The 22409-nt window shown below is 45.3% G+C and overlaps 1 protein-coding gene across 2 annotated transcripts in view; it reads left to right on the top strand.

Moving 5' to 3' along the window:
- The first annotated feature begins 208 nt into the window (after nucleotides 1-208).
- dok1a (docking protein 1a) overlaps nucleotides 209-22409 on the top strand; it is a 68187-nt gene continuing 45986 nt past the window's right edge. The window contains exons 1-4 of one of the 2 annotated variants that reach the window (XM_083636345.1): nucleotides 209-293; nucleotides 4226-4304; nucleotides 9302-9441; nucleotides 18270-18380. In XM_083636345.1, the coding sequence (XP_083492471.1) occupies nucleotides 237-293; nucleotides 4226-4304; nucleotides 9302-9441; nucleotides 18270-18380 (387 nt within the window). In that variant the 5' untranslated portion in view covers nucleotides 209-236. Of the gene's footprint in view, nucleotides 294-4225; nucleotides 4305-9301; nucleotides 9442-18269; nucleotides 18447-22409 lie in introns of both variants that reach the window. The other variant, XM_083636344.1, reaches the window with a different exon arrangement.

Here is a 22409-nt window from a genome sequence, read left to right as displayed (position 1 = left end):
TGTGTGTGTGTGTGTGTGTGTGCGTGTGTGCGCGCGCGTGTGTGTGTGTGTGTGTGTGTGTGTGTTTGTGTGTGTGTGTGTGTGTGTGTGTGTGCGCGCGCATGTGTGTAGAGCATGTGTGCGTAGGATCATATTTCATTCACCTCTCAGTACATTTCTGGTACCTCAGGCACACCTCCGTTCCTCTGTCTAGAGGAAGAGTCCAGAGTCCACAACTGAAATCTTCAGTCTCCTGGATGAATGCTCAGGTCAAAACAGGACAAGTTTACCTGCAACCACGCAAAGCTGGCAAGGTGCGTACATTTAAGTTGCTATAGCCTATTCAGCTGTTTCTCAATAGCTATACAAAAAAACATTAGGTAGGATATTATGTGGTTACAGTCATAGCCTTGTTTTATTTGACAGGTTAATGATAATTTTGTGCTATAATTACAATGATGAAACACACACACACACACACACACGCATACGAACAATCATCGATAACTCGGAGGAATACAGTACTGCCAGAAAAACAAGGAAGGTTGGCCACCGGCATATAATGAAAAAGTTATTATACTGGCTTACAATAGTGCATGATCATTCAACTGTGGGATGTAACAACTATCCAAATTCCACAATGAAATTATGATTTATGAAATGAGGGACAAGCCTTAGCAGAAGGGCTCTAAACATTCTACCCTGTGCAAATGTTCAGTGTAGGATCTGTCTGAGTGTGAATGCAGAGCAGGAAGCTAAGCACACAAGTTGAGACACAACACTCTTACCACACTGCACATTCCTGCACAGCACTGACATGGGTCATTGAAAATGCTTGAATTTCTATGTTGTGCAACTGTCTCAGTCTCCACCTTAACTCATTATCTGAGAGGGAAGGGCTGTGTGTAATGTTTACCTCTGTGTCAGAGAGGTGGGATGGGCTGTGTCATTTGCTGTCATTTGACACTTCTGAGGAAGACTGCAGATGTCAGTCGAAACTGTCAAGGTAAAAAAAAACATACTACACATTTGTCTGTATAAAATAAACAAAAAGCTATCAGTCAAAGTTACAGATCGATCTCAATTAACTACTGGAAATTAGATCTTCCTTTTGGGAGGATTCTCTATCCTAGCCCATACAGATGCCCTCCTCTCGCCTCAAGAGCGCCACCTTCCAACGGAGTCATACGCCAAAGTACTTGCCATGCATGCCATTTGCTAAATAGTCTCTTGCTAACCCATATGGCGAACCGTGCCTATCAGAACCGGCCCTTCTATGCGGTAACCCCCCCCCCACACACACACACACACACACACACACACAATATATAGCCTACTGTACGTGCAAGTCTGAGGTCTCTGTGTGCACTCCGCGCACTCTTTCAGTAACACAACCACAGTTTAACAAGTAGCTCAATACACAGAAAGACTCCGAAATTACAAGCACAACAAACTCCAAAACCCGTGGACAGGTCCAAAACTCCCCCTGCCCACCGACATCAGCTGCCCCAGCCCCCAGCGCCACCAGCAATAAAAAAAAATTTTTAACTTACCAATGATGTTCACTTGATGACAAAACCCATTGTCTTGAAAAGCAACAAGCAAGCCCTCCAAGCTAGCCTGGAAATAGCGAAAATATAGCTTGACAGCTCCAGATTAAATCCTTTAAAAACTGCGTGTCCATTTCCTCATCACAACCCCATGACAACCCCTCCCTCCTTGTCGTCTGTCTCGTCTCCTGGTTGGCTTGGATTCGCGAATCCCTCGACATATCCCACCCACAACTCAACTAATTGTGATTGGCTAATTGTGATTGGCTAACGCCACAACTAAATGATATTCTGATTGGTTAAGACACCTGTCATCAAAATTGTCATCCTCATGTCATGACTAGAGTCGGTCTTCCCGAAGGGTTGCTGTCAATCAACACCATTTGCCCGTGGAGGCTGGTTCAAATATTTAACCCCATATTTGCTGAAACAAAGTGAGTCCAAGATCTGAACAATTTAGCGACAATATTACTGTTATTTCAGTTAATAAAAACGAATAAATAACAAATACAAATAATTTATTAGGGGGAAATTATTTCATTTTCTTTTTTCTTCTTCTTCTTCTTCTTCTTCTTCTTCTTCTTCTTCTTCTTCTTCTTCTTCTTCTTCTTCTTCTTATTTTATTCTTGGGTATTCAGGGAATAGCTAGAAGGCCCTGACGGTTCGCCACTGAGATATATATATATATATATATATATATATATATATATATATATATATATATATATACATATATATATATATATAATATGTGTGGTATACTCTATATACTACTATATACTATATATGGTAAAGAAAATCTAATTATAGGCTTTGTAATGAATTAATCATAATTAATCACATTTTAATTGCATATCAATATTTGACACAAGAAGCAACATTTTTCAATTCAAAGTGGATTTTGGTATATGAGTGAATCAGTGAATAGGTAGTAGTAGTATTAGTAGTAGCAGTAGCAGCAGTATTACTTAATTTGGCACATAGCAGTCAGTAGACTGAATGAATGACCAATTTACATTAAAAAGCAAACATGAGCACAGGTTAAAATGCACAATCGGCACAGGTTAAAATCCAGACATCAGCACATAGCTTCACTAACTAACTAACTTTCAGTCGTAAACAAAAGGAGACCAGACCAACAGGACATGTTATTGGGTATGGAGGAGGTAGAAAGGTGGTATGGGAGAGTTCTGATGACCTGTTTTTGAAGGGATTGTTCAGTTAGAACAGACAATACATATTGCTGTATTTGTACTTGTCAGACGTGGACTTACTCATCTTGACTTGAAACCCGTCATCTGGTCGAGTGTGGGTTGGCGACTCTGCTTGCTAGGACTAGTTTAGCATGATCAGCGGCTAAGTTAACGTTACATGTAGCTCTGGCTTCCACGCTAGCTGCAACATGTTTAGCATTGAGGTGATAAGGGTTAGGGTTAGGCTTGAAGTGCTGATGTGCAAATGTTTGTCATTACAGAGCACTGCCCACAGATATGGGGCTTGTTGTCTGATGTCATTCAATGCACGTTGTGCATCGGTATGTTCGGTATGCCTGGAATTAGTCCACTGAGAAACGTTCCATGGTCAGAGTGCAAAAATCAAGTGTGATTAAAATGCATACATTTTTTTAACACATTAAATTAGATTAGATTAAATTAAATTAGATTAATAATGAATTAATCAAAATTAACATGTTAAAGTCCCAGCCCTAATATATATATATATATATATATATATATATATATATATATATATATATATATATAGCACATAAGAAAGTGCAGATTGTAAGCTTTCAAATGGTGTGTCATCTATCTACAGCAGGGGTGCCCAATACGTCGATCGCGATCGACCGGTCGATCGCGAAGGTAGTGTGGTCGATCGCATGGCATTGAGGGGAAAAAAAAAAAATACTGTTTTTCCACTGTTTTTCCACTGTTTCCACTGTTTTTCCACTGTTTTTCCACTGTTTCCACTGTTTTTCCACTGTTTTTCCACTGTTCCACTGTTTTCCACTGTATACTCAGTGTATAAATATGTTTGGTAGATCACTTTGACTTGGTCATTTTAAAAGTAGCTCCCAAGCTGAAAAAGTGTGGGCACCCCTGATCTACAGTACTTCTAGAAGCAGAATTGTGTCTTGTTCTCCCTGGCCAATAAAGTAGCAATACAGTTTCAACCCAGCAAGCAAATAAAAGTATATAAGCATATACACAGAAACATATAAAGCTTCAAGATTCATTTGTTTATTTCCATATCAAAGAATTGATTGGAATTTGTCTTGGCGTGTGCTCGTAACAGACAAACAGAAACAACCACAATGACAACAACCACGCATTCACAGGGCAATAACTGCACATATATGAAAAATATGTATAAAAGAGTGAAGTCCTTACTTTTGCATTTGTGCAGAATGTTTTTGTCACATGCACACTCTCTTGATGTGGTATTCACCATGCTGTCTCCCATGCCAGGTCGCCATTGTAAATAAGAATTTGTCCATAATGACCTGGTTAAATAAAGGTTAAATAAATAAAATAGCTGCTCAGTATGCCCGCTGAGTGATCAGCAGCGGTTCCATTGTTCAGTGGTTGATTTATGGGTTTTGTCGTGTAATGTAATGCAAAAACTGTGTTGTGTTTTATCACACAAATCTCTCTCTCTCTTGCTGTCTTGCACCCTTTATCTCTCTCCATCAGAAATGGAAGCTGATGTGGTTGTCCCTATACCGCCCCAGTTCAAGTGGAGTGGGGAGACTGGAGATCCAGGACATGCGAGGTAACATCATCTAGCTTCTTAACTTTTTCAAAACCTCACACAATGCCATTTAACAGTGTTTATTCTAAAGCACACATTAAGGCCATTTACTGCAACAGTGTTTGTCCCAGGTTTGGTTTGCTGTTAGGGCAACGTCTACATTCTTTGATCAAATATTGCTACTTCACAGTACTGCCACCAGTCAACGCCATCTCCGGTTTGATTACAGTACTGCCATCAGTCAATGCCATCTCCGGTTTGATTGCCTTGGGCTTTTGAATTCAGAGGATTGTTGATAACATTGTCTACTCATGCCAAGCCCTTATGGCAGATGTTTGGGCTTGTTCTTACATTATGCTGGATGTGAGATGCCTCACTATGGGATAAGCTTATTCCTCAGCAACATTATTTGCGACTACATCAGGACACATGGCTACAAGCTACCATAAAATAGTAGCTTAGAATATGATATATGATGTGATAATTTGATGACTAAATGTGACTGTGCTTACATGCCATATTGTGATATACTATCGAGAATGACCCTTATGATTATTGTAATATTGATTTAAATTGTATTTCCCAGTACCCTGTTTGTTCTGCTCTCTCTGCTTTCCCTCCCTCTCCCGTTATCTCCCTTCTTTCCCCCTCTCTCTCCTCTCCCTTTTCCCATTCTCTCCCCTTCTCTCTCCCTCCCATTCTCTCCCCACCCCCCTCCTCTGTCTCCCCCTCTCTCTCTAATATACGATTGTTCAAGCCTGTTTATTGATAGTGCTTAGCTGTAGAGATGAACAATTTCTCCTTAGCAGGTCCCTTTGCGATGAGAGGTGACAGAGCTTTACGGCCGGGACACACATCTTGCGTGTACCTACCTAGTGCGTGTGCGTGGCGTGCTGGCTGCGGCTGGCACGCCCGCGGCATCCACACAGGCAGTGTGGCTGCTGCGCGCTGCTGTCTGTCTGCCAACTCTCTTCCTATAGACGGTTTTCACCAGAGCGCAACCCCACAGCATTCGGCAAACTGCAGAAATATTCACTCGACATCGTTACTTTTGTTTTCGCCGCTCAGCTGTATAGACGGTTTGCATGGAATGGTCAGTCCTGCACTTGAATGTTTTTTTTTCTTTTATGTCCATAGCAAACACTGCAACAGGAAGTGAGTGGGGGTTCAATTTAGAATGTTTTTGTTGTCAAGTTAAAACCGTCTATAGAGTTTACCTTTTATTAAATTTGCTATAAACAATACAATGATGATTTTAACTGAAGATCGCTTGGGCTCACTTCAAGGGGCGGTTCTAGGCCGTTTTTGGGTGGGCTTTAGCCCACCCAAAAATAGTCTCAGCCCACCCAAAAAAATAGAGGCAAAAAAAACTTTTTTTTTTTTTTTTTTAATCCCTCTCCAAATCCATGGTGGTCATTAGTAGCAGTTTCTGACTACACTCAATGTGCTGTGTGCATGTCCCCCCCCCCCCCCCTCTATGTTCTTAGGGTGGGCTGAGACAAAAATTTAGGGGGGTTCAGCCCACCCGAAAAGTTTCTAGAACCGCGGCTGCGCAGGCGCTCCCTCCTCCATCTATCTGCCTAATCCCACATCACTTCACACAGGTCACACACACAGTACAGCAGCGAAGTGGTCCTCCACAGTCCACACAATCGTTCTCCCCACTCATGATCAATGAAACTGAGGTGAGCATTGAGCAGTCAGAGTCGTTAGTAGTTACTTAATTAGCGCATATTGATATGCAAATTAGCACGTAACGTTGTCGTAGGCTAAACAAAAGAACTTGTCGCTGTGCCTGCCAGACAAACAGGTGGACTGGAGGAAGGTAGGTAGGCTACCATGGCACCAGCCAGCCATGTCATGCTAGCTCGCAGTAAGCGGGTGTAAATGGATGTGATGTTTTTTGAGAAACATATGGGCATAAGTGACAAACATTTTCAAACGGGTCCCTTGTTATCTGAATGAAATTAAGCCCTTCAGAATCGCAAGTGGCTGCTTTACACAGCCTGTCTGATGTGATGATGACGAAAGCTTAACATGCGTGCATGGCATCACTTATGTCTTGCTGTGATGTTAGTTCAGTATCTCAATAAAAGTTCTTACAGGCTTGTTATTTCCCTCTAAGGCAGGGATGTCAGAGATACGGCCCGCGGGCCGGATCCGGCCCACGGGCAGGTTTCATCCGGCCCGCGAGATGTTTCGGAATATTAAAAAAATATATATATATATATTATTATTATTATTAAATTCGCACCCCATTATCATGAACTACGTGTGCCTAATAAGCAAGCTAAGAGTTCATTCATAAGTTAATTAACCTGCACTACAAGGAAGTATGTCAGTAGGTCATCAGGTGTAAACAAAGCCGCCATGATGCCACGCTGGAATTGAATTGCGCATTCAGCTACCTACCAAAAAACAAAAGAATCAACAAGATCAGGCGCGGACTGCATAATCGGGCACGTCGGGCAAATGCCCGGTGGCCTGGCCTGGCCTGGCCTGGCCTGCAAAAAAAAAAAAAAAAAAAAATTGTGCCCGCAGTCAGGCCACTCACTGAACAGCAGGCCAGGCGCCGCCTACTGGTTTACTAGTGGTTTTATTACTTTATTCAGGATTAAAGTGGGTGCATCTCATTGTAAAATTGGACTTGGCCCAAATTGGGCTTCAAACGGCCCAAATTGGGCTTCAAACGGCCCAAATCGGGCTTCAAACGGCCCAAATCGGGCTTTAAACGACCCAAATTGGGCTTCAAACGGCCCACATCTGGCTTCAAACGGCCCAAATTGAGCTGTAAACGGCCCAAATTTTTCTGACGCCGGCACGCGCGTCGGCCCGTATCGGCCTGGCCTGCTTGGTATCTAATGCCCGGCCTGAATTATGATCCCAGTCCGCCCCTGAACAAGATGCTGTCGAAAAAGAGAAAGGTTGACACGGAATGCAGGCAGTTTCAAGAGAAATGGAAAGAGCAGTATTTCTTTTGTGAAGTAAATGGGTAAATGAGTCGAATTGATTTTAGTAAAAAAAAAATCTGCCCCCCATGAGGTCTCAGTTGAACAAATCCGGCCCTCTACCTAATATGAGTCTGACACCCCTGCTCTAAGGGAGTGCAAAGCAGATATTTAAACAGCCTTGTTTGTGTACAGTAAGTAAGTAAGTAATCTTTATTTGTATAGCGCTTTTCAAAACAAAGTTACAAAGTGCTTCACAAAACATGGTACAAGATAATACATACTCACAGGTAAAAAATAATGTATAAAATAGTATAAAACACCAAAATAAAACACAGTATAAAATAGGATCATTAAAATAATACAAATCAAGTAAATAAAAACAACGACAAATGCTGTAAATGTTTAAGAGAAGGCGTTCCTGTAAAAGTGAGTTTTAAGAAGTGATTTAAAAGAATTTACTGAATTTGCTAGCCTAACGTCCTCAGGAAGGGAGTACCAGTGGCATGGGAGTAATAAAAAGGGATTAAGGACCAGGACCCCTGGTGGTCAGTAAGATGGGCTGGTTGAGCCAATGTTAAAATGATCTTTATTTATTATTTATTTTTGCTTTAAAACTATTTTTTAATTTTCTGCTTAAAGTTCATGAAAAAAGTGGCATTCTTGTTTTTTCACACAATAATTTCATAATACCATTTGTAATGCCACCGTTGTAGTGCTGTTGTTCAAAATTAAAGTACATTTTCTCAGATTTATTGGTGTCTTTCTAGTCACACAATTTAATAGTCAGTGTTTCCCATACACTGATCTATTTGTGGTGGTACACCCTACATAGATTTTGACCCCCACAAATACTGCCACATATTAATTTCAACTAGTTGACTGCAAACTCCTGCTTTAGTGCTTACAGTATATTATTATCTTGTCGGAATATTATTCCAGCCAATAAGTTAGGAAGTTCCCTTTTGATTTAATTTTACTTTTGTTTTGCCTACAAAGCAAAATGTTACTTTACTTGAAACTCCCCTGAAGTGATTTTGGTATTATTTATGCAAGCATAATTCTACCATATAGTAACCTGTATGCAGAATATATATAGTATATATAGGGAAACAATTATTTTTTCATTGCTGTAAAACCACAGAACGGTAAAGAAGATATTGATGTGTGTAGTTCTTCATAGATCTAGTCTCTTCATTTTGATCTCAAAGTGCGCCAGTTTGATCCATTTTTACTTGAAACTGTACAAAATTTTCTTCCGGGGGGGCATGCCCCCGGACCCCCCTAGGGGTTCAGTGGTCCATGACCTTTGGGTGGGCTGAGCCCACCCAAAGCTCTGATGCTAAAACCGCCCCTGCTCACTTGTAATCAAGGCTGTATTGATTTGTGTGTGTGTGTGTCTGTGTGTGTGGTGGGGAGGGGAGGAATGAAGCCACGTTGTAGCCTATGTGGTTTTCAGAGGGCAGGAGAACTGCAGCTGTGAGCTCAGCTCATCCTCCCGTCTCAAATCAAAACGAGCCTTGATTGGCTGTGGCTGCCCCTGTAAAATATAATTTTAATGTCTATTTGTGTCTATTTGTGTAGAGACACGCTAGAGACACGCGCGCGGTAAGCAGAAAAAATAGGCGTTGCTTCTATTCTCTAGATGACGCGCGTCTCACGCCTCGCAAGACCCGCGCCTGAGACGCGCGTCTGATGCCGGTGGTGTGGCTGCTGTAACCTGTTAACATGGGCGACGAAATGAAAATCAGGTAACGCCACGCAGACGCACAGCAGACGCACAGCAGACGCAAGATGTGTGTCCCGGCCGTTAGTTACTAACCAGCGAAGGTTGGAACTTCTTCAAGATGTCATCCACAGTGCACAGTTGGTGGTCCTAGCAACCACGCTCTTCCGGCTTTCCTAAACTATGGGAGGCTGTTCCCTTACATTTGCTATTGAGTGTGCAGACTACGCTTTTTTACTGGGTAACGGATGTGCTCTATCTATCTATCTATCTATCTATCTATCTATCTATCTATCTACCTATCTATCTATCTGTGTCTGTCCATCCGGCCATCCATTCTCCAGGGGGCGGTGTTGGAGGAGATATTGGTGTTGGGATAAGAAGACACCACCAGCCCCATGGGGACAGGAAGTTGAAGGTGGTCCGACTGACAGAAGTGATCAGTGTCCTTAGACTCCCCCCAAATGCTGAGGCATGCCCCATGGTAAAACTTTTTTTTTTTTCAACAGATGCAACTAAAAGCCATTCTGCTTTCCATTGAATAGGCAATCCAATATTTTCCAGTGTGCATGCAGACACCACAATCCATTGAGATATATGATAGGGGCAGTGTGTCTCCTATGCAGAATTGAAGCCAAAATACCCCAAATTCTGCACCATTTATTGACCAGACTCTGTGCAGTAGTGACTGGTGGATGGGACCATAGTGTCAGGTTCCAGCCCCCCTCTTTTTTTTTACACTTTAATTTTTATTATTATTTTTTTTAAACGGACATATAACAGATGGAGTCTAGGAACTTACAATTCACTCATTGAAATAAATAAAAAAACAGAATACAAAAATAAAGAGTTCAAATCAAAATTAAAATGCAGGAGCGGTTCACAATAATAACAAGGTTCTAATAGACAGAGACAAGACTTATTAGGCATCTAAGTTGTAGTAATATTCCCATTTTTCCCAATGTCTGTCCCCCTTCTCTTTTTGGAGTCGGAGGGAGAAGGTCATCTTTTCCATTGAGCGGATAGAGTTAACTGTATTGATAAAGAGGGCAATGGTGGGGGGGTTCTTCTGAAGCCAGCATTTGGTTATTGATTTCTTGCTTGCTATAAGTATCTTCCAAAGGTATGTGTCACTACTGACGAGTCCATCAGGGGGGATTCCGAGATATAGAGATGCAAAAGAAAAGTCCACCTTCAGGGCCAGGATCCCAGAGATTAATTGGTCCACTTCTTTCCAAAACGGTTGAATGCATGGACACAACCAAAAGATATGTGCATGATCAGCCGACGTGGCTGACTTGCGACAGTTCTTTCTTCATTTCTGATTTAAAGTCTAGCATGCCTTCAGCCATCACTTCACTCACCACTTTTCGGAGGGAGTTAATTACAGCGGGGGAGAGCTCATCCTCCTCCATGTTTTGTTCTGCCTCGTGAGTTTCACTTGCACCTGCGTCTTCTTTTCGTGTATCTAGTGTCGCAATATTGCTCCGTGCCGTACTACTCACTTTTGATTTGGGCATGATTCTCTTAGTTTAAATCACTTTTACCGAGTTAATCACTCGAATTATGGGGTTTTAATCCTGCCGATGCAAGAGCTCCTTTCTATGCTGCCATACTCGTTGCAGCGTCACCGGAAGTCAACCCCCAGCCCCCCTCTGAACTTCTTACGTAGCTGGTTCCAGTTTTCCATCAATGCTCTCACTCTGTAACAGAGCCCTGCACGGGCCTCAAATCTAGGCCCTAGCCCGGCCCTACATGTTCCCCTACATGTGGCCCTATAGCTAGTGAGGTGAAAATCGGCCTGAGCCCGGCCCGAAAAACAACAAAAAACAACAACACTTTGAACACCACAATGACAGTTCAAACGTTTATTATCACAATAAGAAAAAGCTTGTGCATAATCTTAACAAACTGAATGAGGCAGGCAGAATATAGAACAATGCCAAAACGCTTTATTTAATACCCAAAAGCCACACTTTTACGTACGGATGGATGCACCTGGCAGACGCATCTGGCAGACTGCTGTGCTGACTGGCCGAGTCTGCCATGCATGCTGGCTATACAGTACCAAGATTAGAAGAGGATATGTCATGAATCATGGCTAAAATATATGTTGGAGATAGATTATCTATGGAGAGAGCAGTCGCATATTCACACAAAAAAAGAGACACAAAGACACAAGCGCTATGGTAGTGTTACATTCATCCCCAGTTGCCCTTTACATGTAGATATCATAATATTCACGGTTATTGATATGGCTGGATTTTGTCTGTGATGAAGGTGTAGTGTACAATTGTAATGGCAGGTGGCGCCCTTGTGTCTATTTTGGGATGGCCTGGGTTGTAGATGGCGCCATACCGGCTGCCCGAGGCTGTCAGTAGATCACACAGAAGCTCGTAGCAGGGAAGACCGGGAAGTTACCGGCCAAGGTTAGGGTATAGTATTGGAGCACTATTTTAGGGATTATTGTTTGTCCTACTTTTGGGACCATTGACCGCAAGAGGTTACCGGATGCCTCATGCACAACCAGAGAGGAGCTGGCCCTGGGTTCGTGACCAACCAGACGCTTCCAGGCCAGGAGCAGCCTGGCCTGTGAGTATACTGCTTCTTCATTGATAAAACCAGCCTCATTTATTGTTCTATTTTCAGTGTGTTGCGAGTCATTACCAGTCCGGCCCCTAAACAACGATAAAATATAAGCGATAGAAGTTTGGACTGGGCCGACATGTAACAGTAGCCTATATTAATGCAGCGCAAATTATTTAGAGAACAATAAGCTAAACTCAGTACTTACTACTACTACTACCTACTTAGAGGTTAAATCCAACATTATGCACAACATTATAAGAATGTGCATGCGCTGTAAAAGTGATGCTGCGCTCGCCTCGCGCTGAAAACCTCCCCGCAACAAGTTTAGACACGCAGAGAAAGCATGCTGTGTTTGAGGACTTCGATCAAAAACGAGTAGAATCCACTTTCTCAAGAACAGATTAGAAACTGTGGCATTATAATCCAGGAAATGAGGCCTCCACTGCCTGCATGGAAGTATGCAGTGCAGGTGGGTGTTTGTGTGTGTGTGCGTGCCAGGCATGACAGTGAATAGCCTAAAACTATATATTTATTTTGTTTTATAATCAAATGGTTAACTTCTTAAATTAAATAAAATGTTTATTTGATTTGTATACCTGCCTATGATATTATGATAGGCTATTTATGTCCAAATAGCTATACCAAAAAACTGGGCCAGAATGCAGGGCTCTACTCTGTAATTATGGCACTTTAAAGGAGGACTTACCTCCAAAACACTTTTTTTCAGCTTTTAACCAATATATATGACTTTGGGGGTGATGTGTGAAGAATTCTGGTCAAAATTTCCACATTTGACACCAAACTGTTGCCATTTTACCATTTGTATCATTTTTCAGCAGCATATCTGGCATAAGCGCCCTCTAAGGGTGGAACACTGCTTTTTTTTTTTTCCTCAAATGAATGGGAGATTTGGTACAACCTGACGTCAGGTTGTCCCCAAAGACTATGGGATTTCAAGATAATTACTCCCCTACCCCCCCTGTACCCTTTCGGCTCCTCAGAACTCCAAGCCTATTCCGCCGTGCCCACGTCGATCCCTTCACATCGCGACGCACTGCCCACTGTGGTTCTCGATCCAAGAGGACTGGCTGGGCCACGACGCGCTGGCACATGCATGGCCCGGGATGGGCTCTATGCATTTCCCCCGATCCCCCTGATTCGACAGGTGTTGGACAGGGTGAGGGAACAGCGCCTGCGGCTCATTTTAGTGGGTCATTTTTGGCCCAAGCAGATATGGTTTGCGGACCTGATCTCCTTGGCGCAGGGACCACCCTGGGCATTGCCGTTGCGGGCGGATCTCCTATCCCAGGTGGAGGGGGAGGTACTCCACCCCTCCCCCAGCAGGTGGAAACTAGCAGCCTGGCTCCTGAACGGGACCATTTGCTAGCCCAGGGCTTGCCCGATAATGTGGTGTGCACTATTCAGAGTGCTAGGGCTGCTTCGACCCACTCTCAGTACACGTACAAGTGGCAGGTCTTTTTGCACAAAGGTGTGGATCCAGTAAACTGTGGTGTGCAGCCAGTTCTCTGTTTCCTTCAGAGCCTTCTTGACGCGGGCCAGTCCCCGCAGTCTCTTAAGGTGTACGTAGCCGTGATTTCTGCTTGCCACATGGGAATTGAGGGTAGGCCCATGGGGGGGCTCCCTCTAGTCTCGCGCTTCATGAAGGGGGCGCGTAGGTTGCGCCCGCCGTCGCGGTGCGTCTTTCCCAAATGGGACTTGGTCACAATGCTGGACGGGCTCGCGGGTCATCCGTTCGAGCCCTTGGACTCCGTCGATTTGAAGTTTCTTTCTTTGAAGACCGCTGGCCTTGTCGTCGGGAAAGAGGGTTGGTGACCTGATTGCCCTCTCGGTGTAGCAGTCCTGTATGGTTTTCGCAGATGATGGGCACAGGGTTACGTTGCGACCTAACCCTGCGTATCAACCTAAGAATATTAATGACAGCTTTAGGTCTCTGGTCATAGACTTTTCATCTTTCTGACCCCCGCCATTCAGTTCGGACGAGGAGCGACGTTTGCACATGCTGTGTCCCATAAGGGCGCTCTCGGCCTACGTGGCCAGGACCCACTCGTTACGCACTTCAAACCAGTTGTTGTTCTGTTTCGGGCAGAGGGCCCACGGCGGACCCCTTTCCAAGGATCGCTCATCGCACTGGATAGTGGAGGCGATTGCTTTGGCATAAGGTACCCCCGGAGGGTATCGAGGCGCATTCTACGCAAGGCGTTGCGATGTCTTCCGCATTATTGCGCGGTGCATCGGTGTGCGCAGCGGCCTCATGGTCCTCTCATCACACGTTTGTTAGATACTACAGTCTTGACGTGTCCGGCTCGCTCTTCGCGCATGCGGTACTGTCAATGGCGAGAAGGTAGTGTCGTTGCCTCTCCAAATGCCACACGGTTGGGCATGAGCGATTCACCATGCGTCCGCCTCTTGGGTCGCTCTGAGGAGTGCTCCTGTCAGCAAGGGCAGTTGAATTTGGCACTAGAGTGAGAGCTTGAGTTTGAAACGAAGTAAAACGTTAAGGTTGTGCTACAACCCAGGTTTTACGGTTTACTACCCAGCCTTGCTGCGTCGATGCGTCGTTGCGCAGGTGGGCTGGAAGAAGGTGTGGTGTCTTGGGATCTGGGCAGATGTGACGTATCACGGGGAAAGGAAGGTGGGTGGCCGTCCCAGTCCCAAGGTTACCACGCCACCTGTCGGTAGGTGGTTGGTTTTATATAAAGATAATTTTTGGAGCAAAAATAATATTCTTCCAATGGCTGCGTGCGCAGCGAGATGGCACTAGAGTGAGAGCTCTCGTTCTCACTCTCACTCACTCTTGTAGCACAACCCTAACGTTCTAATATTTTTTTACTCATCAAAAGTAACCATGTAGATTTCCACTTTGAGGTCAGTTTATCAAAATGACGACTGTGAAATCTGATTTTGGTTGTCAGAGATTGAGGAACCGGGGACCAGCTCGTCATCTCAGCTGCTAGCAGCCAGACTCCGAGCTGCTACGCTGGGCAATGTAAGGTTGTCATACGGTGGGAAATTATCAGAGGAACTGATCTGTGCAGCTCTGTGGTGATTAACTAATGTCTCTGTGGCATTTTGATCAACGTTATGAAGGTAAAGGTAGAGTCCCACTGATTGTCACACACCTGAGTGTGCGAAATTTGTTCTCCGCATTTGACCCATCACCTGGGGGAGCGGTGAGCGGCAGCAGTGCCGCACTCGGGAATCATATGGTGATCTAACCCCCCAATTCCAACCCTTTGATGCAGGGAGGCAAAATGGGTCCCATTTGTATAGTCTTTGGTATGACTCTGCCGGGGATCGAACTCACAACCTCCCAGTCTCAGTGCGGACACTCAAACCACAAGGCCACTGAGCTGGTTCATGATTTAATGTTAAAGGGATAGTTTTTTTTTTTATGTGGTGTTGTATGAGGTACTTCCATACAGTGAGTGTATTGCATGCAGTAGAATACAGCCGGTGCGGTTCCAGTTTGGAGAAATGGAGACCGGCCATGTCAGGCAAGTAGAGCCAGGGCAGCTGGAAGTCATTTTAAGCAGGGGGTGCTGCAAGGAAGGTATTTTTGGCACCGCCCAACTTTTTTTTTAATGTTATTTGGATGTTTGGATGTTTTTTAGCCATATTTAGAGGAATATATAATTTTAAATTAACATTAGGATTATACTGTTGTGTATATTATTTTCTCCTTTTGTCACTCACTTTCATGTCACCACCTTCTCTCCCTTTAGGTCATTTTACACTACAACAGAAACACTGAGCTTATTATTATATTTTATTATCTTATTATTATAAACCAAATGTCAAAAATAACATCTCCCTCTTTGCTCATAAACCCTAAACCCACAATCCAAGCAGGGAGGTGCTGGTCACAGCAAGCAGGATCAAAATAACATAAAAACAGTCTCTACAGGAACAAGTCCATATGAAGTTGACCGCACACTCCAGAAGAACAGGGTGAGCAATGCTGTATCAAATGATCATATTTATTTTATGAAGAACAACGCGTCAATAAATATGATCATTTGATACAGCATTGGTCACCCTGTTCTTCTGGAGTGTGCGGTCAACTTCATATGGACTTGTTCCTGTAGAGACTGTTTTTATGTTTGTATATATATATATATATATATATATATATTTATTTATTTATTTATTTAGACTGCAATTCCAATACAAAACAGCAGCACCTGCAGCACCCGCCCTTCCCGCGGCCCTGAGTAGAGCTTGCTGTCTGCTGAGGGTCATGAGCAAATGTGTGTAAACAAAAAAGCTTTGATACTGCTCACCTGGCAAAATGCAAGTCTCCACAAGCCCTGAGATGCCAAGTTGACTTGAAAAGTCATCATTTACACCCTGTTTTTAACAGGAATCTGCACTGTGGCCAGGTGCTGGAGGAAGAAGTGAGAATGCCAGCTGCACATGGCTATATCTCCGCTAAATCAGGGTGTAAATGACATATTGGCATCACAGGGCTTGTGGAGACTTGTTATACCAAGTGAGCCCTCTTCCCTGAGCTGGCATAAACTGTATTATCCATATAAAAACATACTTTCTCATACTCTCCCCCAAATAAAACCTCCAGTTTCTGTTTGTGTGACTCTAAAGGCAACTGTTAGCTGGAGTAAAACACATGTTCTGAACTTACCACTTCCTAACGTTACTTCCTCAAGCACTTTTCTCCAAGCCCTCTCCGCTTTATTGCGGTCCCGATCACACATCAAATTGTAGCAGAAACTGTAATAAAGTAACGTTAGCGTATGTTAAAAGGATATGCTGACTTTTTGGGAGTTTCAACCATTTGCCATATCGCCCACACATAACCAACACAATAGCTTTATTGTCACTCTCCATACTCTCCATGCTATCTATTTACCTTAAAAAAAGATTGTTTCTCTGCATTTTGGATTCATATTTCATCTCGTGGTGACTGGTGAGTACCCGAGTCACATGTACATAGAGCTTTTTGGGGCTGTTAGTGTTAGTGTTAGTGTTTGTGTGTTTTGGTGACGTTAAACCAGCGTTTCTCAACTGGTGGGTCGCGACCCAGGGCCGTTTTGATTGGGTCGCGGACAGGGGCGGACTGGGATCATAATTCAGGCCGGGCATTAGATAGCAAGCAGGCCAGGCCGATATGGGCCGACGCGCGTGCCGGCGTCCGAAGGGCGGCGCCGAAAAATTTGGGGCGTTTGAAGCTCAATTTGGGCCGTTTGAAGCCCAATTTGGGCCGTTTGAAGCCAGATTTGGGCTGTTTGAAGCCCGCCTGCTGTTCAGTGAGTGGCCTGGCCTGGCCTGCAAAAAAAAAAAAAAAAATTTGGCAGGCCAGGCCAGGCCAGGCCACCGGGCATTTGCCCGACGTGCCCGATTATGCAGTCCGCCACTGGTCGTGGACATTGGCCAAAAAATGTTTTTGTTTCATTTGAGTTCAATTCAGATTATTGAAACTGGATTAGCCTGACCAGTTTTACTTGTTTAACAAGCTGAAGCATATGCTCTGCCTGTAATTCAAGAGAAGTCTGCCTTTTCATTTCATATTTAATTTTAGTTCAATTCAGATGATTGAAACTGGATTAGCATGGCCCCAGTTTAATTAAAAGTTATGACCAGTTTAACTAAAAAGCATATAGCCTGCCTGTCATTCCTTTTTATTTCATTAGTTAAATTCAGACTATTGAAACTGGATTAGCATGACCAGGTTAACTTGTTTTATTATTATTATGATTATTATTATTATTAACTAGTTTAAAAACATATAGGCATGTAATTCAAGATAAGTCTGCCTTTTATTTCATATTTCATACAGTTCAAATAAGACTTTCTGAGCATGACCAGTTTGACTTGTTTAAATTTAAAAACATATAGGCCTGTAATTCAAGTCTGCCTTATTTCAATTGGTTTTTAGCCCTAGTTGCACTTCTGTTGCACTTTTTTGTTCATTTGAGGTTTTGAGTTTAAAAAAAAATCTGAAATTTGGGTCGCGACATCATGACAAGGAAAATAGTGGGTCCTGAGGCTACACCAGTTGAGAACCACTGCTTTAAACGGTTGTACTGTTTCCCCCAATACTAACTGGACGAGTGTAGCTCACTGTATACTGTATGGATAGTGGCGGTATAGGTATTGTGTATCTTGGTTATTTGTGGGCGAAATAGACGAAACTCCCAAAAAGTTGGCGTATCCCTTTAAGCTCATTAGTTAAACTCCATCTCCTCTCGACCGCCCCAGAGCCGTGTATATAAATTAGAAGAGTCGCGACATCTTTATTCACTCCAACTTACTAGATTGCTGTGGACCGCCCCAACGTTACGCGAGTGGAGAGCAGCTGCCAGTGACGGCTTGAGAGATCACCCCTGAATCACCCCTTTTTATATTGTCAAATAACCACTTAAAAACAAACTTATCAGAGAAATTAACACTTGATAGCATGATAAGAACTACCTAAAATGATAGAAACCATCTTTAGAAAAAAATATTTGACACGTACTTTGATTGTTTAGTTTGACTGATGTCCCATCCACTAACATGACGGAGGCAGGTCTTGTGACCTATACTGGGACCAGCCACCAGGGCGGCGATGGAGATGTTTTGGCTTCACTTTTTGAGAGCTCACATCCTGTCCATATTATATGCAGTCAATACCCCAAACTCATGGACTAAGGACCTGTGCTGGTTGTTTGTCTGAAGGCCTCAGTTTCCTTGTGGTGTTTGTAGGAGAACATGGCAGCATTCTGCGTGGAGACAGAGGAGAGAACCTTGGTGTTTGCTGCAGCGAAAGATCAGTGTGTGGACTGGTTGGAACGACTGTGTCACAGCGCCTTTCAGGTGATACACAATCATACACATACTCTACACAACAGACTACATCAGGGGTGCCCAAACCTTTTTAGGGTGAGAGCTACTTACAAAAAATAAAACGAGTTGCATGCTACTTCTTTCCCCTTGTCCCCCATGTACATATTCAGCACATTTCAACAATATATTATTTATTTAACAATTGAACAACTGAAATACATTTATTTAATAATGTTATAATGTTAAATACTATAGATGTATAGTGAGTTATACATGAGTGGGATTTAGTTTGTGCATTCAAAATTAAAAAATAATACATTTTAGATTTCTTTGGCGAGTTACTTATTGATGGCCTTAGATCTACCGGTAGATCACAATCTACTTATTGGTACCCCACTACATCGAAAATTAATTTATAATTTGTATTATCCACATGAGAGGCCAAATATAGGCCAAATAATTTGGATTTATGTGAAAGCACCAACATTTGTATTCATGTACAGTAAATTGGCATCAGGGTTCGAGTTATAATATAACTATAAGGGGCGCCTAGAGAGAGAGGCGACCGGCTGTGGAGCTCCGTGAACTTCGTAGAGAAATAGGTCTTTTTTTAGAGTAATTTCGTTTTGTTTATAATTTCGTCACTTCTATTCGCTTTGTAAATATCTAGTGTATATATCAGTGTCTTTTATACAGTGTACATAGTAGCGTAAGTGCACTTTTTTAGCAAGGGAAAACAACAACAGCTTGGATTACAGCGTGGATTACCGCCGGGCGATCGCGCTATTGTTCCCACTGCGCCCCCCCCCCCCCAAAGGGACCACCAGCAATGGAGGACAACGACAACAGCGACAACAGCAGCTTCAACAACAACGACGGCACCAGCAGTACCACCGTACGTAGGTACAACAGGGGAGAGCTGCTAGACATCAGAAATGCGCAAAAACACCCCAAACAAAACTGGACGGCTCCCGACCTCTCTGAATACCCTGAACTTAAACGGCAAAAGAGAGGAAATAGAGGGGGTCTTCTTGCACGACAGAGAAGGAGAGCGCATAAGCCACCTCTGCCCAGCATTCTGCTGGCTAATGTCCAATCACTGGAAAATAAGTTATGTGAACTGAGAGCACGGGCACAGTTTCAAAAGGACATAGCGAGATGCAACGTTATATGTTTGACTGAGACCTGGCTTTCAGCCGACACTACGGATCAGGCCATCGCTATCCCAGGCTTCAGCATACACAGAGCGGATAGAGACCAAGAGCGCTCCGGGAAAGCGAGAGGCGGCGGCGTCTGTCTGATGGTAAACAATAACTGGTGCACGAATACCACTAACATTGAAACGCACTGCACAGCGGACCTGGAATACATTATGCTCCAATGTGTCCCGCATTATAGTCCCCGTGAATTCACGTCAGTCACTCTTGCTGCAGTATATATTCCCCCCCAGGCCAGCGCGATAAACGCAGCCAAAGAACTCCACCGCGCGATCAGCGCACAGGAGCTGAAACAACCGGAAACAGCAATGATCCTGGCAGGCGACTTCAACAGAGTCAACCTGAGGAAGCGCATGCCTTCACTCCATCAGCACATCAACTTCCACACAAGGGGAGAACGCACACTAGACCAGTGTTACACGAACATCAAACACTGCTACAAGGCGACCCCCCGCCCCCCCTTTGGCAGATCGGACCACGCCTCCATCCTGCTCGTTCCCAGGTATCAACAACAGCTCAAGCGACACCCCCCGGCCTTCCGAACCACCCACTGCTGGTCAGACCAATCAGAGGACATTCTGAGAGACTGCTTCGACCAAACAGCATGGGAAGAGTTCAAGGCTGCAGGAGACCTGGACGAGTATGCAGACACAGTAACAGGCTTCATTCAAAAATGCACAGAGGACATAATCCCCCAAAAAATAATCAAAATAATGCCAAACCAGAAGCCCTGGATCAATAGTGACGTCCGGGCAGCCCTCCACGCCAGGACCACCGCCTTCAACTCCGGAACACCAGAGGAATACAAACAAACAAGATATGCCCTCCGAAGCACTTTAAAAAGAGCACGGAGAGAATATGGCAGGCAGCTGGAAGCAAAACTGGACTCAAACAACCCCAAACACCTGTGGAGAGGCCTCCACGCTGCCACTGACTTCAAAGGGGCAAAACAGCAAAACAACAACGAGTCACCCACCCTGCCAGACGAACTCAACGCGTTCTACGCCAGGTTCGACCCCTCTGCCAGAGCGCCTCCCCTCCTCCCCCCCTCCTCTCCCACCCCTCTCCTCCTCTCCTCCCCCCCATCACCCCCACCACCACCCCCCCTCCCTCCTCCTCTCCTCCCAATCCTCCCCCCCTCCTCTCCTCCCCCCCCCTGCCACCTCCTCTCCTCCCCCCCCTGCCACCTCTCTCCCCACACCACCCCTCCCCTCCTCTTCTCCCCCCCCTGCCACCTCCTCTCCTCCCCCCCCTGCCACCTCTCTCCCCCCACCACCCCTCCCCTCCTCTCCCCCCATCACCACCACTCCGCCCCTCCGCCCCCCCACCACCCCTCCTCTCCCCCCCCCACTGCCCTCCTCTCCCCGCCACCTCTCCCCCCCACCTCCCCTCCCCCCCCCTCCCCCCCAGCCCTCAGCACCCCCTCCCATCCCCACCTAACCACCAACCCCCCCCACCTCCCCCCCCCCACAGACCCAGACTGCCCTCTCACCATCACTGAGGAGGAGGTGCGCCGGTCGTTCCTGCGTATCAACCCTCGCAAGGCGGCCGGCCCGGACGGCATCCCCGGGCGGGTCCTCAAGGCCTGCGCCCACCAGCTGGCAGGCGTATACACAGACATTTTCAACCAGTCTCTCTCCCTCCGACGAGTTCCCTCCTGCTTCAAAGCAGCGACAATCATCCCCATTCCCAAGCAACAGAAAGCGACCAGCCTCAACGACTGGCGCCCAATAGCCCTCACACCAATAGCCAGCAAGTGCTTTGAAAAGCTGGTCATATCAAAGATCCGCCCCACACTCCCCCCGGACCACGACCCGCTACAATTCGCATACCGGCCCAACAGGAGCACAGCGGATGCAGTAGCACACGTGCTCCACACCGCCCTGTCCCACCTGGAGGGGAAGGACACCTACGTAAGAATGCTGTTCGTGGACTACAGCTCAGCATTCAACACCATAGTACCCTCCAGGCTGGTATGCAAGCTCAAGGACCTGGGACTTAACACAGCAATGTGCGACTGGATCCTGGATTTCCTGACAGACCGCCGCCAGGTGGTGAGGGTGGGCAACCTCACCTCCTCCCCACTGACCATCAGCATAGGAGCGCCCCAGGGGTGCGTCTCCAGCCCCTTCTGGTATGACCTCTACACCCACGACTGCGTGGCGACTCAAACCTCTAACACCATCGTGAAGTTTGCAGACGACACAGCAGTCGTGGGGCTGATCTCGGGGAGCGACGAGACGGCCTACAGAGAGGAGGTGGGGGCCCTGGAACAATGGTGCCAGGACAACCACCTCTCTCTGAACGTCTCCAAGACCAAGGAGATCATTGTAGACTACAGGAGGGGGGGGGGCGCACACCCCCCAATCACCATCAACGGCACAGTGGTGGAAAGGGTGGACAGCTTCAAGTACCTGGGAGTCAATATCCACCAGGACCTGACATGGGCCGGCCACACCGCCACTGTCGTCAAAAAGGCCCAACAGCGAATACACGGACTCAAGCGCCTGAAGAAATTTGGGCTAAGGAAAGAAATCCTCAGGGACTTCTACAGAGGCACCATTGAAAGCCTGCTGACTGGCGGCTTCACCACCTGGTACGGGAACTGTACCACCATGGACCGCAGGGCGCTACGGAGAGTGAGACGCGCGGCACAGCACGTAACAGAATGTGAGTTGCCAGATCTGCATGAACTGTATAAACAGCGGTGCCTCAGGAGGTCCCTGAAGATCATCAAAGACACAAACCATCCCCACAACAGCCTGTTCTCCCTGCTACCCTCAGGGAGAAGATACAGGGTTCCGAAAGCACGCACAAATCGCTTGAGGAACAGTTTCTTCCC

This window comes from Poromitra crassiceps (assembly GCF_964638095.1).
Source record: "Poromitra crassiceps genome assembly, chromosome: 4".
NCBI classification, from domain to species: domain Eukaryota; kingdom Metazoa; phylum Chordata; class Actinopteri; order Beryciformes; family Melamphaidae; genus Poromitra; species Poromitra crassiceps.
The sequence above is the reverse complement of the archived record's forward strand: the minus strand, read 5'-3'. Positions and strand labels throughout refer to the sequence as shown.